General features: G+C 44.4%; 1 protein-coding gene and 1 pseudogene across 4 annotated transcripts in view; both read left to right on the top strand.

Annotated features, from left to right (window-relative positions):
• The window catches only part of LOC107182210, a 3,446-nt pseudogene extending 3,225 nt beyond the window's left edge, over window positions 1-221 (top strand).
• TMEM40 (transmembrane protein 40) overlaps window positions 1-15,280 on the top strand; it is a 31,544-nt gene that overhangs the window by 6,192 nt on the left and 10,072 nt on the right. For 3 of the 4 annotated variants that reach the window (XM_015560387.1, XM_015560386.1, XM_015560388.1), the window contains exons 2-4: window positions 10,975-11,055; window positions 11,660-11,800; window positions 14,288-14,377. In XM_015560387.1, coding sequence (XP_015415873.1) covers window positions 10,983-11,055; window positions 11,660-11,800; window positions 14,288-14,377 — 304 coding nt within the window. In that variant the 5' untranslated portion in view covers window positions 10,975-10,982. The remainder of the gene's footprint in view (window positions 1-10,974; window positions 11,056-11,659; window positions 11,801-14,287; window positions 14,378-15,280) is intronic. The other variant, XM_015560385.1, reaches the window with a different exon arrangement.

Genomic DNA, 15,280 nt, shown 5'->3' with positions numbered 1-15,280 from the left:
AGAACACAGCCTCCAGCCGGGCCCTGAGCAGCCAGGTGACGTGGGCCAAGCGGCAAGGCCATCGCCAGCTTCCAGCAGGGCGGCAGGAGCGGCAGGAGGGCCTGGCTGGCCCAGCCCGGAGCTGCCCAGCGCAGCAGGTGGAGCATCCTGGGGAAGAGGAGGAGGAGGAAGGGGAGGAGGGAGAGAGTGTAGAGGACGTCTTCACAGAGGTCTGGGCCTGAAAGGGCCGGCAGCAGCCCAAGTGGGACCGGAAGAAGAAGGGGTTTATGGGACAGTCAGGACAGGAAGACAAGAAGAAGATTAAGACAGAAAGTGGTTGCTACATCAGCAGCTCCTACAAGCAGGACCTTGACCACAAGTGGAAGCAGAAACAGAAAATCGCCATACGCTCAACACCTGAGCCCCAGTGGCCGCTAGCAGTCGGTCCTGTCAGTGGCGTTGTTTCGCCTGATCCGGTGGGGGCATGTGCAGGAGGCAACCAATTGATGTGTCTTTCTCACATCCATGTTTCTCTCTCTGTCTCTCGCCTTCCCTTCTACTCTAAAAATCAATGAAAAATGTCCTCAGGTGAGGATTAACAACAAAATATGCATACATACACACACAGACAAAAATACATGAATATTGGGGGGTCTGGGGAACGGACCCCACAGGTGCATGAATTTCATGCACCAGGCCTCTAGTAGATACATATTTATAAATTTAGAAATTATGTACAAGTACTGTGGACCATTAGCTAACGTCTCAATATACACTCGTAGTGAATTTTCTCACTGATAATAGTGATGGACGTTCACATCTCAAATAGTTTTTTCTTCTTATTATTATTTCAGTAAGCAAGTATACATTCATTGTTGTTTTCAACGTGATAATGTGACTGATGAAGGACTTGAACTGGGGAGGGAGGGGGGTCTGTCTCCCACATTTCCTGCTGCTTGCTTGTACTTCTTAGATTAGTGTTATCTCCACTCGAGTTTCCTTTATAGTTACTCTTTGAAGCCATTTGTCCATGCTATGGGGGCTGAGTCAGTCAAAGCTATATTGTTTGATCCTCAAAGCCACCCAACCCAGCACTAGTACACCGAAATACGTCAAAACAGGGTGAATGTAGAAAGTGGAGTGGCCACAGCAGACCTGTCTGTATTGTTGAGCTCCCCGCTGGCCTCAGGGGACATGACATTTGATGTCTGACATATGGCAGAGGGTGCACATCAGAGCTGAACGATGTACTATTCACTATTTTAGTTAAAAGTTCAGTAGAGATAGATGAACTAATATTTTCCTCCTGTGCTTTGGAAATTATTATTTTAGAGAGTAAGAAGTTCTGAGCGAAGGACCTCTAAGCCAACCTCTGCCGTTCCTCAGCTTGCCACCTCTCATGGTTGGGTGCTCATGACCACCCCAAATTAGATGTCATTTTAAGAAAATTCTTTTTGTATATTGAGCTGGCACTTGTCCCACAGGACCTCCCCAAGGTCCTGACCCCTCCCTCTGGGCTCACAGCCCCACCTGTCCTGAAGGAGTCCTGCAGAGAGTTGTGGATAATGACCAGGTCTGTCCATGCAATGCTCATCCCTAGATCCTGCTCCACCAGTCACATCCCTTGGGTGTTGTCTCCATACCCCGCACATCCTCTGGATTCTCTCTGTTTGTCTAGATCAGGGGTGGGCAAACTTTTTGACTCGACGGCCACAATGGGTTCTTAAACTGGACCGGAGGGCCAGAACAAAAGCATGGATGGAGTGTTTGTGTGAACTAATATAAATTCAAAGTAAACATCATTACATAAAAGGGTACGGTCTTTTTTTTTTTTTTTTAGTTTTATTCATTTCAAACGGGCCGGATCTGGCCTGCGGGCCGTAGTTTGCCCACGGCTGGTCTAGATCTTATTTCATGCACAACCCAGGCTTGAACTCAGGATGGGGGATAGTGGGCTGTGGGTCACCTTCTTTACTGTAGACTCTATGCTTCTATTAATATGACCTAAGGCTGTATTAGCTTTGCTTTGTAGCTCTATCACCTTGTTGGCTTATACTACACTTTAATATACAATGGTGGTGTACCTACTATGTGCCAAATACTAAGTTAGATGTTTGTGTTAAAGTTTACTTACCTTTCAGAGTGTCTTTCAACACTCCCAGGTCTTTCTGTGTGAACAGCCTCCAAACTGGGCCCACCCATCCTCTTTCTGCACAAACTTGACTTTGTCCCTTTGCACCCTTTTGTTTCACTCCTCAGGGGCAACCTAAGGCCCTGGCTGCATCCTTGGATGTTCTGTGGCTACAAGGTTCACCCAGAGTCATGACAGGTCCATCTGGCTTATGGTCAGCGGGTCAGTGTGGGTTGTTTTCTCACAACTAAACCGCCTGGACAAACTTGGGACAAAATGGCAGAAGAAATGTAAACTGTGGCATCTTCCTTCTTTCCCTCATGCTTGGACTTCCAGCCTTAGATCTGAGTTTATATCCAGACTCCTTGCTGTGTGGTCTTGGGCAAGTCTCTCTTCCTTTCTGGAGCTTAGCTTTGAGTTTCTGGCTGCAAACCTGTAGAATTCTAGCTTGGAGAAGAGAGACCGACAAACCTGGAGAGCTGGTGGAGAGAGGAGGGTGGGTAAGATGAGTCTGTGACAGGAAGGGGGAGAGTGCTGAAGAAAAAGGGCTGTGGACAAATGGAAGATCTTTTAAAGAGAAGAGGGAGATGCTAAAGAAACTTTGCCAGCCTAACATTATTTTTTTTTCTTTTTGAAATGGTTGGGGGTTTGTGTGTGTGTGTGTGTGTGTGTGTGTGTTTTAAATTTTTTAAATTAACCCTCACCAGAGGATATTTTTCCATTGATTTTCAGAGAGACTAGAAGGGAGGGGGAGAGACAGAGAGAAACAGCGATGTGAGAGAGACCCATTGATTGGTTGTCTTCAGCACACACCCTGACCAAGGCCAGGGATCGAGCCTGTAACCCAGGTATATGCCCTTGACTGGAATCGAACCCGGGACCCTCAGTCTTCGGGCCAGTACTCTATCCACTGAGCCAAACTGGCCAGGGCCTAACATTATTTGTCTAAGCTCTTAAATTCAGTATTTTATGACTATTTTTAAATTAAAAATTGTTAATTTCACATTGTTTTTGTTTTTTATTTTTCAATACACTTGATATTCAATATTATATGAGTTTCAGGTGTACAGTATAAAATGATTCTGCCATAAGTCTAGTACAGCTATTACAATATTATTGACTATATTCCCTATGCTGTACCTCATATCCTTATGACTATTTTGTAACTGCCAATTTGTATTTCTTAATCCTTTCCCCTTTTTTGCCCATCCCCTAATCCCCTTCCATCTGGAAACCATCAATTTGTTCTCTGTATCCATCAGTCTGTTTTTGTTTTGTTTGTTCATTTATTTTGTTTTTCAGATTTCACATACAAGTGAAATCAGAGTATTTGTCTTTCTCTGTCTGACTTATTTCGCTTAGCATAATACCCTCTAAGTCCATCCATTTTGTTGCAAATGGTAACATTTCACTCTTTTTATGACCAAGTAATATTCCATCAAATATATTACCACATCTTCTTTATCTAATCATCTATTGATGGACACTTAAATTGCTTCTATATCTTGGCTATTGTATATAAAATGTTCTTTTTTGTCTCTTGTTATAGCCTTTGTTTTAAAGTCTATTTTGTCTGATATGAGTATTGTTACCCCAGCTTTTTTTTCATTATCATTTTCATTAAGTATTTTTCAATCTCTTTGCTTTTAGTTATTTATATTTTTAATTACAGCTTAGTCTATTTTTGTTGTTAATTATCACCTGAGGATATTTTTTCCATTGCTTTTTAGAGAGAGTGGGAAGGAGGGAGAGAGGGAGAGAAAAAGAGAGAAAAACATTGATGTGGGTGGGGAGCAAACTGGCAACCCAGGTACGTGCCCTTGACTGGGAATCAAATCTGAGACCCTACTGTGCACAGGCCAATGCTCTACCACTGAGCTATATGGCCTGGGCTATAGTTTACTTTCAATATTATTTTGTGTTGGTTTTAGGTGTGCAGAATAGTAGTTACATAATCATAAACTTTATAAAGTGTTCCACCTGATATTTTCAGTACCCACTTGGGTCATACATAGTTATTGTAATGTTCTTAACTATATTCCCTAGCTTGTATTTTACATTCCCATGACTATTTTGTAACTTCCAATTTGCCCACCTTTTAACTTTTAGTCCATGTGTCCTTTGATCTGAAGTGGGTCAGTCATAGGCAATATATACATATATGGATCTTGTTTTCTTCCCCATTCAGCCAGCCTATTTCTTTTTATTGGAGCATTTAATCCATTTACATTTAAAGTAATTATTGATAGGCATGTAGTTGTTACCATTTTATTCATATTTTTTTGTCTTTTTTTTCTTCTTTGTCCTAAAGAAATCCCTTTAACATTTCCTGTAATGCTGGTGTGGTTGAATACCTTTAGCTTTTTCTTGTCTGGGAAGATCTTTATCTGTCCTTGGACTCCAAAGGCTAGTCTTGCTGGGTAGAGTAATCTTGATTATAGGTCTTTGCTTTTCATCACTTTGAATATTTTGGGCCAATCCCTGCTGGCCTGCAAAGTTTCTATTGAGAAATTAGCTGGCAGTCTTATGGGAGTGCCCTTGTATGTAAGTAACTGCTCTCTCTTGCTTTTTTCATGATTCTCTCTTTGTCTTTAACCTTTGGTATTTTAGTTATGATGTGTCTTGGGGTGGGCCTCTGGGATCATCTTGTTTGGGACTTTCTGCACTTCATGGACTTGCATGTCTATGTCTTTCACCAGGCTAGAGAAGTTTTCAGGCATTATTTCTTCAAATAGGTTTTCAATCCCTTGCTCTCTGTCTTCTCCTTCTGGTAATCCCTTGATGCAAATATTATTATGCTTGATGTTTTCCCAGAGGTCCCTAAAACTATCCTCATTTGGGGGGTTCTTTTTCTTTTTGCTGTTCCAATTGGGTGTTTTCAACTACCTGTCTTCCAAATCTCTGATTCAGTTCTCTGCTTTATCTAATCTGCTCTTGATTCCCTCTAATGCAGTCTTCATTCCAGTTATTATATTCTTCATTTCTGACTGGTTCTTTTTTATGGTTTCTATCTCTTTATGTAAGTTTTCACTGAGGTCAGAGTGTGCCATGGGAGAACTTGACCCTGACATCATTGACTTTGAATATGGAAGAAGGGGCCACAAGCCAAAGGATGTGGGTGGCATCTAGAAGCTGGAAGACTCAAGGAAAATGAAGGATAAGAAGGGGGAGGCAGAGGAGAAGAGGAAGGAGAAGAAATAAAAGAGTAGCAAGGAAACGGGCTTTCCCTCAGAGCCTCTAGAACGGAAGGCAGTCCTGCCAACACCTGTTTTTAGCTCAGTGAGCCCGATATTGGATTTCTAACCTACAGAACTGTGAGACGCTAAATTTGTGGTGTTGTTTTCAGCCTCTAAGTTTGTGGGAATCTGTTACCGAAACAATAGAAAACTCGTGGGAAGCTGAACCAGCTCTAAGATGACCTTTGTTCTCAGCAAAGGTACAAGTCTCTAGGGCAAGATCTTCTGGACAAGAAGAGAGGGAATTGCTAAGGAACCAAAGTGCAGAGCAGACAGTGGCCAGGAACTGAAATGAGAGGAACTGCCTCTTCAGGGATCTGTGTCAGGGCAGACCAAAGCCAGCTGACCTTGGGTTTTGTGTCACACATGTTACAAGTCAGATTCTTGGGAGGGAGAGGCTGATGATCTAACCTGGGCAAAGAGCAGGGACCCCTCCAGAATTTCCAAATCAAAGGAACATGGGAAGGGAACACAATCCATTTGTGGGGTGCTGGCCTTGGATCTGTGTCTGCCTGACCAGTCTATGTTTGCAATTAGGGTACATGCTTGTTTGGGAGGTGTGGGACACTGGAGGAGATTATGGGGGGCTCTAACTTGCCTCCTTGGTGTCATCGCCAGAAGAAGGGAGTTTCGATGTCTGGTGGGCAAAACCAGCAAGCACCCACTCTCTGTCAGCTCTGTTCCCTCCCAGCTATTTCTGCTTCCTGTGTCCCCAACCCTAGTTCCTGCCTGGGCTTGTTGAACTGAACTGCCCCTGCATTCATGACCCTTAGGAACGTTCCTCACAGTTCACCTGCAGGAACACTTGGCCATTAGCCAGGCATTCAAGGCTCAGGACTACTTCCCCAGCCTCAGGGGATTCCTACCCTTTCAACTGCCCTCTGCCACCCACCCCCTCCACTGAATCTTTCTTCCACTCTGCCTTTTGCCACCTGTTGAAATCCAACTCAATCTTTGTTGCCTCAGCCCCCTCCTCCATGGAGAGACACCTGGGAAAGATAAGCAGCCCTTGAATGAAGAGGCAGGGTTCTGGAGCCAGCCTTGCCCCTGGGTTGCTGTGTGACCTTGTGCAAGTTCCTCCATTTCTAGATCGCACTTCCCCCATTTGTAAAACAGGACAATAATCCCCACCCTTTCTGCCTCCCTCCTGATTAGTATGAGGATTGAGTGAGCTGGGCAGGAAAAGGGCTGTGAGGCTTTCTCCTACTATCCCTCCCACTCTGGGCCCAGGCCCTTATGACAGCAGGAACTTAGGAAATACTGGACTGGATTGAAGAGGAAAATCCAGTTTAGCAAGACCTGTGGGTACAGAGGACCTGGCACCACCAGTGACTCAGCAGGGCTGGGCTTTTGGAGAAAAGTGTTAGAAAATAAGTCTATTTCCTTGTAGGATCAGCCTCAAATGTGGGGCCACATGAGATGCCTCTAACCAGGGCTAGGGATGGGGGTTCTCTGTCAGGGTAGGGGTCATCTGTAAGCTGGGAGACCTTGGACAAGTCACTTTGTCCATCTCAACCTAAGGTTTTCCTGCATAAGATAAATAAGACTTGCATGAATAAAATTGGATCGCAGGGAACGCACCATGTTTCTTTTCCTCTTCCTGCTTTCGTCTTTCTTCACTTCTCTTTCAACTGTCTATGGTTGTCCTTCTTGGCTCCAAGTCACATGCACTGAACTTGAGTTTTCCGAAGCCCCTCCCAGCAATCCCTCTGCCAGCGCCTGATGTTCCACCAGGAGTCCTCTGTCCTTTGTGTTAAGCATTGCCTTGCCCACTGATCCCTGAGTTTTAAGTTATAAAAATTCTATGCCTTTGCCGGTGTGGCTCAATTGATTGAGCTTCGTCCCATGCACTGAAAGGTCGCCGGTTTGATTTCCAGTCAGGGCACATACCCAGGTTGTGGATTCGGTCCCTGGCCAAAGATGTTTCTGTTTTTCTCCCCCTCTCCCTTCCTCTCTCTCTAAAACCAAGAAAACATAGTTAGAATTTATGTCTATAAATTCTATCTATCCTTTCTCATAGCAGAAATAAGGGTGAAGGGAGGGTGGGGCAAGGATAGCTCCTACCATTTCCCCTCTCCTGATGGATCAGTGTGCTGAAGAACTGCCCACGGAAGTGAACTTGGCTCTGAGGACACTTCCACCAGAGGCTAAATATAAGCCAAGTCAGCATCACTTGTATAACACTCCCATGACTGTTAGTGGCTTCTTTCCTGGTCAGATGACAGGGGCCTGGGAAGAGGTGCCAGCATTAGTCCTTCCAGCCCTCAAGATGGACCAAACAACTACTGTTGCTCAGTCACTTACTAGGTACATGGCTCTGGGGAAGTTTCTCAGTGTCTCTGTGCCTCAGTGTTCTTAACCTATAAAATGGGCACAACCATGGTGAGCCGTCCTAGGGTTGTGGTGAGGAATACAAGTTAATACACGTAGCATGCTTAGATCGTGGCCTGGCAGATAGTAAGCATTTATTGTTATTGTCATCATCATTATCATCATTTCTGGTTTCTGTCAGGCCCTGTGCAGGGTTCGGTGACACATAAATAAATCAGCCTCAGTCTCTAACCCTGGCAGGGTTCATGATCCAGTAGAAGAGACACACCCTGGGTGTGTCAGACCCTCTGCGGAGCCCTGGGCACAGATCTGAAGGTGAATAGGAACGGTGGCTCCCGGAGTTTTGCAACTAGATGCCCTACCTTGAAGAGGAGTCTGGTATTAGGCAAAGTTGATTATGGCTCGAGAATGATATGCTGGGGGGTGCAATAGGGGTGTTCTCTGGGCCTCCTCCAAATCCCACTCTTCTTTAAAGATGCTTCCTGCCAACTGTTTCCCATGTGGTCCATGGCCCCCTGCCTCTGTGCCTTTGCACACTGTTCCCCTGGCCCTTCCAACTCACCCCCAGCTTTCCTTGACTGACTCTAATCTGATTGGGCCCCTGGGTTCCAACAGCCCCCAGGTCTACCTTGAAATTCCTTGAGGAAAGTGCTGCAACTTATTCACCACTGTTTCCCCAGTGCTAGCTTACAATAGGTGCTCAATTAGTGTAGGAATGTGTTTCTGTCAGAATTGTACTTAGCTACAAATAACAAAAATCCTTAATAGAGGCTTCAGCAAAATGAGGTTTATTTGTTTCAAATAACAAGAAAGCAAGCAGCTGTGAGCAAGGGCTCAGTTTGCTTTGGCTTTTCCTCAAGGTCACAAGATGGACCCTGTAGCTCCTGCCATCACAGTCATGTTCAGGGATGGAAGGAGAGGCAAGACATAGCACCAGCCCTGTTGCCCTCTTTTGTAAGAGAAACTAAACCATTCCTGAACACCAACAAATTTCTGCTAACTTTTCATTAATGAAAATTGGGTCACATGGCCATCCTGAGCTCTGAGAAAGACTGGAGAAATGAATATCTAACTGGAGTTGGAAGAACAAAATTGCAGCTTTGTTAGCAAGAAGTCCAAGGGTGGTGGGGGAAGAAGGGTGAATGGAGCGGGGGTCAGAAGGGAGCATTCTGGTCAGGCAGCTAGCATGAGCCTTCATGAAGGAGGTGTTAATGGAGCTGTGCCTAGAAGGTCAGATACAATTCTGACAATAGGAAAATGGCATAGATAGGAGTCTGGAGGCCTGAAAATGCTGTGTGTGGCCAGGGACTGCCAAGTGACAGCTAGAGCAGGAAAGAGATGAGAACGGGTTAGTGAACTTCTGGTGTATTTGGCATCAGCCAGAGCTCTCTTTCTCCCATAGGTGCTCTAAATCTCTTTCTCCACGCTACCTGGAATTCCACATTAGAGATGACCTCAGCTAATGGCCATGTACTGGGCACCTGCTATGTACAAAGAGTTCTTTTCAAAACATAGATATGCCCTGGAGGTGTGTGGTTATCAGTCATTTATTCCTGAATATTAATCAGTTTTATTGCCTAGTGACTTCCTAATGTTTAGCTGAATTCTGCCCTGCAGAATAAAAATGGGAATTTTTATTCTAGAAAGAGGGTAATAGGAGAAGGGAGATGGGCAGGGCTGGGGTTGGACACTGATTGTCTGAGGGTCATAAAAGGCCTGGAGAAGAGGGAACTCACATCTTCTGAGGCCTCTAAGGGCAGGCGCTGGCCATCTTTCCTCCCTAAGCCTCTCCCATCACTGGTTCACAGTTGTTATAAATAGAACGTAGAGAAAGGAACTGCCCTACCCAAGGTCACCCCATGCACAGGTGACAGAGTGGAGTTGGACCCTGGTCAGACTGACCCCAAAGCACATGCTCTTGCCACTGTACAAATACTGTCTTTTTGCTCCCACCCAGCTCCTCCGTCTTAATAATAATCATCTCAGCTGGCGTTTACTCAACACTTGCTCTGTACCAAGCATTGTTCTAAGTGCCTCATGTGTTTTAGCTCATGCTCTTTTCACAACAATACTATGAAGGAAGCACTATTATCGTCCCCGTTTTATAGACGAGGAACCTGAGTCACAGCAAGAGGTTCAGTAACATGCTCAGCTCCCACAGCTGGAAGTGTCAGGATTCAAACCCAGCTGGTCCAGCTTTGAGACAAAGGGAAAGATATTGCCTAGCCAAGGTCTTGTGGTGGGTTAAGAGTAGATTCTCTGGCCTGGCTGGCATGGTTGAACATCGACCTATGAACCAAGCGGTCACGGTTCAATTCCGTGGTCAGGGCACATGCCCGGGTTGTGGGCTCAATCCCCAGGGTGGGGCATGCAGGAGGCAGCTGATTAATGATCCTCTCTCATCATTGATGTTTCTATCTCTCTCTCTCTCTCCTTTCCTCTCTGAAATAAACTGAAAAAAAATTTTTTTTAAAGAGTAGATTCTCTGCTAAAACAAAAGCAACTCAAACTCATAGACACAGAGAAAAGATAGGTGGTTGCCAGAGGTGGGGATGGGGTGGAGGTGGGCAAAGATTTAAATATCCAACACCACCCAGAAAGAACCACGATTTATATTTTGATATCGCTCCAACAACTACTGACTGATGGTCATGCTTGTTTATTTGGATCCCCACCCATGCCCTCCAAGTACCCAACAGGATTATTTTGAAGCAAGTCCAAGACATAATATAACTTTATTATAAATATTTCAGTATTTATCTCTAAACTTAAGGATACTTTAAATAAATATAACCTCGATATAAATATCACACCTAAAAATTACTTGCAGAGGATGTTCATAATGGGGAAGCTATGCATGTATGGAGATGGAAGGAATATGGGAAATCTCTGTACCTTCCACTTAATTTTACTGTGAACTTAAAACTGCTAAATACTAAAGCTATTTTTTAAAAGTAAATAAGTTTTTATATTGTCAAAAGATGATCATTATCTAAATTTCCCTAATTGCATTTTTCTTTTTTTGTAAGTTGTTTCTCATACCTTTTTAAATTGAGTGTTTTTCGCCAAAAAAGATGATCATTATCTAAATTTCCCTAATTGTATTTTTCTTTTTTTTGTAAGTTGTTTCTCATACCTTTTCAAATTGAGTGTTTTTCTTCTGTGAAAAATCAATAAAAAAAATATATTAAATTGAGTGTTTTTCCTTTTCTTATTTATTTGCCAAGCTCTCTCTGTATTAAGGATATTAACTACTTGTTATTGATTATTAATTACTTGTTATTGTTATTCCTCCAGGGAAGGCAATGGAGACTTCAGGATCCTCCTCCCAGACTCCAGACCACAGTCAAGTCCACGGAAATACAGAAGATGTAGTCTGTATGTCTGCCTTCTCTGATCCTCTGGGCAAAGCCTCATGGGAGGTGGAGTCCAGCAATGAATGGGTAGAACAGAGGACGACCCTGCTTAGCTCAGGTGGTACAATGGCTCAAGTCACAGTTGAAACCTCTAAAGAAGTAGTGATTTTACACACATGCACACATACATATGTGCTTGGTCCAGTCTGTCCTCCAGCACTTTGGAGCTGCGGGAATCCTCAGCTGCTCCCCAACTCTCTAAGAGTCTCTGTGGGCTTGGGCTAGCACTAGGGAGAGCCCAGCATAGGAGATGGGAACATAGGGCTTAATCTGATCCCACCTGCCCTGAAATTTACAGAAAATCTTCTATTGGCAACTACTTAGTAGTATACAGTCTAGTGGTCTCAGAGCAGGACAGGGCTCTTAGAAGCCCCTGTCTGGGCTCCATATTTAGAGAAATTTCTGTGTTGGGCCTTCTTAGGACCCTGGGGCCTCTGGGAAGAGTATCCTGGAGAAACCAGCCCCTCCTGGCTCCCCACATCTAGAGAGACCCCTGAGGAGGCCTTGGTGGTCCCTGGGGTGGGACGGGCGGGAAACACTCATCCTTGCCTGTGTGTTCCTCCCAGATGGAGAGACAGATTTCCACAAGCAAGACAGGGAGGCTGGACTCTCTCCTCAAAAACAGTATAAGAGAGACAAGTCTTCTTCCTCCTCCTCTTCGTCTTCCTCCTCCTCTTCCTCTTCATCCTCGTCCTCCTCTGCTTCAGGTACAGCAAAGATTTAAATATACACAAACATAATCTTATATTATTCAAGAAAACCTTTACATGGGAAAACCATGCCCCATAATCCCCCACCTTGATACTTCAATTCTATTTGTCCACATTCCCTTCCAGAGCCCGCCTATCTGTACACAGAACTTGTATACAGTTATACAGAATCGTATAGCCAATTTTGTTCATGGTTTAACATTGTTTGCTGTCTCCTCCTCTGCATTTTGCCCTGCTATTCTGACATATCTTGGCAGCTATTTCTCATGCCTCCCGGATAACCCCTCAAGTGACTGCATCTCATCTAAAGTAACATTGAGGTTTCCTAGGGACAGTCTGGTGCCAGAGTTAGTGCACCTGTCCATCAAGCAGCCTGCCCGGGTTCAACTAACTAGCTATGTGACCTTGAATAAATCGCTTAACCCTGTATTCCTTGAGGTCCTAATCTCTAAGATAGGGGTGGCAAAAAAAGTTACCTCATAGGATTCTTATGACGATAACATTTTTCACATGTGTAACGTCTTAGCACCTAGCACATAGTAAAAGCTCAAAAAGGAACTATTATTGTTAAGGTCCACCCACCTTACCACCAACTTATCCCATTCATGAGCATCCTTGCTCAAAAGCTTTTGCTTTCATTTATTTATTTATTCATTTATTTTTAAATTCCCTCTTGTGCCTCCCTTGTAGCCCCATCTTCCCCTCACGCTGGAGTGGAAATTCCATAACCTTTTTCTCCACAGACCACACCATTGCTTTTGCTTTTTTAGTATTTCATACAAATCATGTCCTAAGTATTGCTCCCCCACAAGTACTTTAGTGGGTTTAGAGAAATAAGTGTCTCTATTTGAGTCTTGATTACAAATTATCACATTATTCTCTGATAAACAGCAGGATGTTCTTTCACTTTTATTCTTTTGATTTGAAATGTAAGGCTGAGTTTATAGCAGCAGCAGCAGCAGCAGCAACATCATAGCTAACATGTGTTGATACTGCTGACCTATGTGCCGGGTACTGTTCTGAGCACTGTAATAACCCAATTAATTCTCATAGCAATCCATTAAGGGAGGTACTGTTATTGTTACCATTTTACAGATGAGGAAACTGAGGCACAGGCTGACTGCCCTGCTGGGAGAGGGCTCAGTAACCTGGGATTCCCTGGAGGTCTTTCTGGGCCTGAGGAGCGTAAGGATTAGCCCTGGTCTATTCCTCCTCAATCGGCGCTCCTGATCTGTTGTACATAGCGGGCCTGGGTCTGAGATTTTATTTGATGAAAGCAATCTGAGGCTAAATTTGTAAAAATGTTTGCAAAGCCCTGGCACCCTAGACTTATGTCCTCATGTTGCAAATGATCAGACTGAGGCTTAAGGCCACAAAATCCATGCTTATTTCAGCGGACAGAAGAGAGACAATGGTTAGTGGGTCCAGTGGGTTTGTGCGTAGCCAGTCTCCTCATGGGTCTGGAAAGGAAACCACCGCCCTTATTAAATGTACACAAACCCACCCACTAAGGGCTTTAGCTCTGGAAGAAGGGCTTCCAGGTGCAGGGGACTCTTGCCAGGGGGACTCTGTCCCTGTGTTTCTCCTTTGTGGTGGGAGGGGACATTCTGTGTTCTGATTCTGGTTGCCCCTTAGGGGGTGCTGCTCCCACACTAATGTCCCTCAAGTGCGGCCATAAAGCACTTCCCTCCTGTCTCCCCAGCACACATGGGATTGGCTGTGGTTAGCAAAACTGAACACTAAGAGAAAGCAACAGGCAAATTAACACAGAAGCACACAGGGACAGACTGATATTCAGGATCCTGTGTCTGACCCACAGTGGCTGGCCTGCTGCTGGGAGTCAGACCATGCCCATCCTTCAAGCTCAGATGGTGACCTCAAGGCCCCCAGCCCCATCGGCTCACTGTAGCCCCCAGTCTTCCTCCAGGCCCAGGGCCCTAACTGATAGTCGTACACCCAGCACTGTTCTCCCTACATCTTTTTGTTCTTAATGTAGCCTGTTACTTTTTTAATTAAGATTTTTATTGTGAAAGATTACCCATAGGCACATTTTTTAAAAATATATTTTCATTGATTTCAGAGAGGAAGGGAGAGGGAGAGAGAGAGAGAGAAACATCACTGATGCGAGAGAATCACTGATTGGCTGCCTCCTGCATGCCCCACACTGGGGACCGACCCACAACCCTGACCAGGAATCAAAACATGACCTCCTAGTTCATAGGTCAATGCTCAACCACTGAGCCACACCAGCTGGGCACCCATAGACACGGTGTACAAAATGTAGAACATGTAAAGATATAGAAAGAAGAAGACACAACCATCCTTTGCTCTGTCTCCCAGAGATAATCACTAAACACGCTAGTCTATTTTTCCCAGACCACACTCCTCACAAAAACTAAATTCTGAGGATGAACAACAGAACAATGTATTCTAGGCTCCTTTCAGGCCGAGGTTCTCCTATAGTTTGTGTTTTGTTCCCTGCAGAGAGCAGTGATGAGGACCAGCACCCCAGAAAAACCAGGAAACATCGGCAGAGTCGGGGGGCTGGACACTCCCACAGGGGCGGCTCACCGGGTAGGCAACAGGCCTTAACCATTTCTCCTTTTCCCACTCGGCTCACTGTTGAGTTTCTCCCTGGGCCTGAGCATGTCTGTGTGAAGATGTTCCTAGCTGCATTGTTTATAGTTGGGAAACAACCTAATGTCCACCAACTGCAGAACAGGTCAGTGATGCCACACCCTGTCCCGGTTAGAGCTCTCTGTTCTTTAAGTCGCTCTGAAGTGAAAAAGAAAGATGTCAAATCATATCATCAGTTTGACCGCATATACGCTTTATACAATTTCACTCAGATGTGGCTACAAATAAGACTGGAAAGAAAAGTACCCAAATGGTAATAGTGGTTATCTCTGGGTAGTTAAATTATGGGTGATTTTTATTTTCTCTTATTAGAACTATTCTATAGTATAAATATTTGACAATGAGCATATTTTATTTTTAACAACAGAAAAAAATTTGCAAAAAAAAAAAAAAAGAGATAAATTTCAGCCCAAATGGATCATGGGAAGAAAAGAGCATGGGGAAAGAGCCTGGATGAATGCCTACTACAAATTCTGGCAAACATGAGGGGTCTAATAAATGCTGCCCATGAGGCTGGAGTTGAGCTCTGGATTCTGTTTCTGGAGATAAGAATGATTAGGATTGTGGGCTTTGGTGATAGGCCTGAGTTTGAATCCTGGACTTGTCACTGACCATGTGACCTTCAGGAAATACCCATGAGCCTCAGTTTTCCTATCTGTAAAATGGGGGAGGAAAAGGGACTACTTACCTCCTTCATAGGATTTCCAGGAGGACCAAATGAACTATTGAATATAAAGCACTTCATACAGTTGGTACATTTATTAAGTGCTCAGTAAGTAGCAACTGTTATTACTGACTTTGAACAAGGCCTCTCAGACCTCCAGTTCTTTCTTTCTTTCT

This window comes from Myotis davidii, unplaced genomic scaffold (genome assembly GCF_000327345.1).
Source record: "Myotis davidii unplaced genomic scaffold, ASM32734v1 scaffold73, whole genome shotgun sequence".
Taxonomy (NCBI): Eukaryota; Metazoa; Chordata; class Mammalia; order Chiroptera; family Vespertilionidae; genus Myotis; species Myotis davidii.
This window is presented reverse-complemented; position numbering and strand designations above follow the sequence as displayed.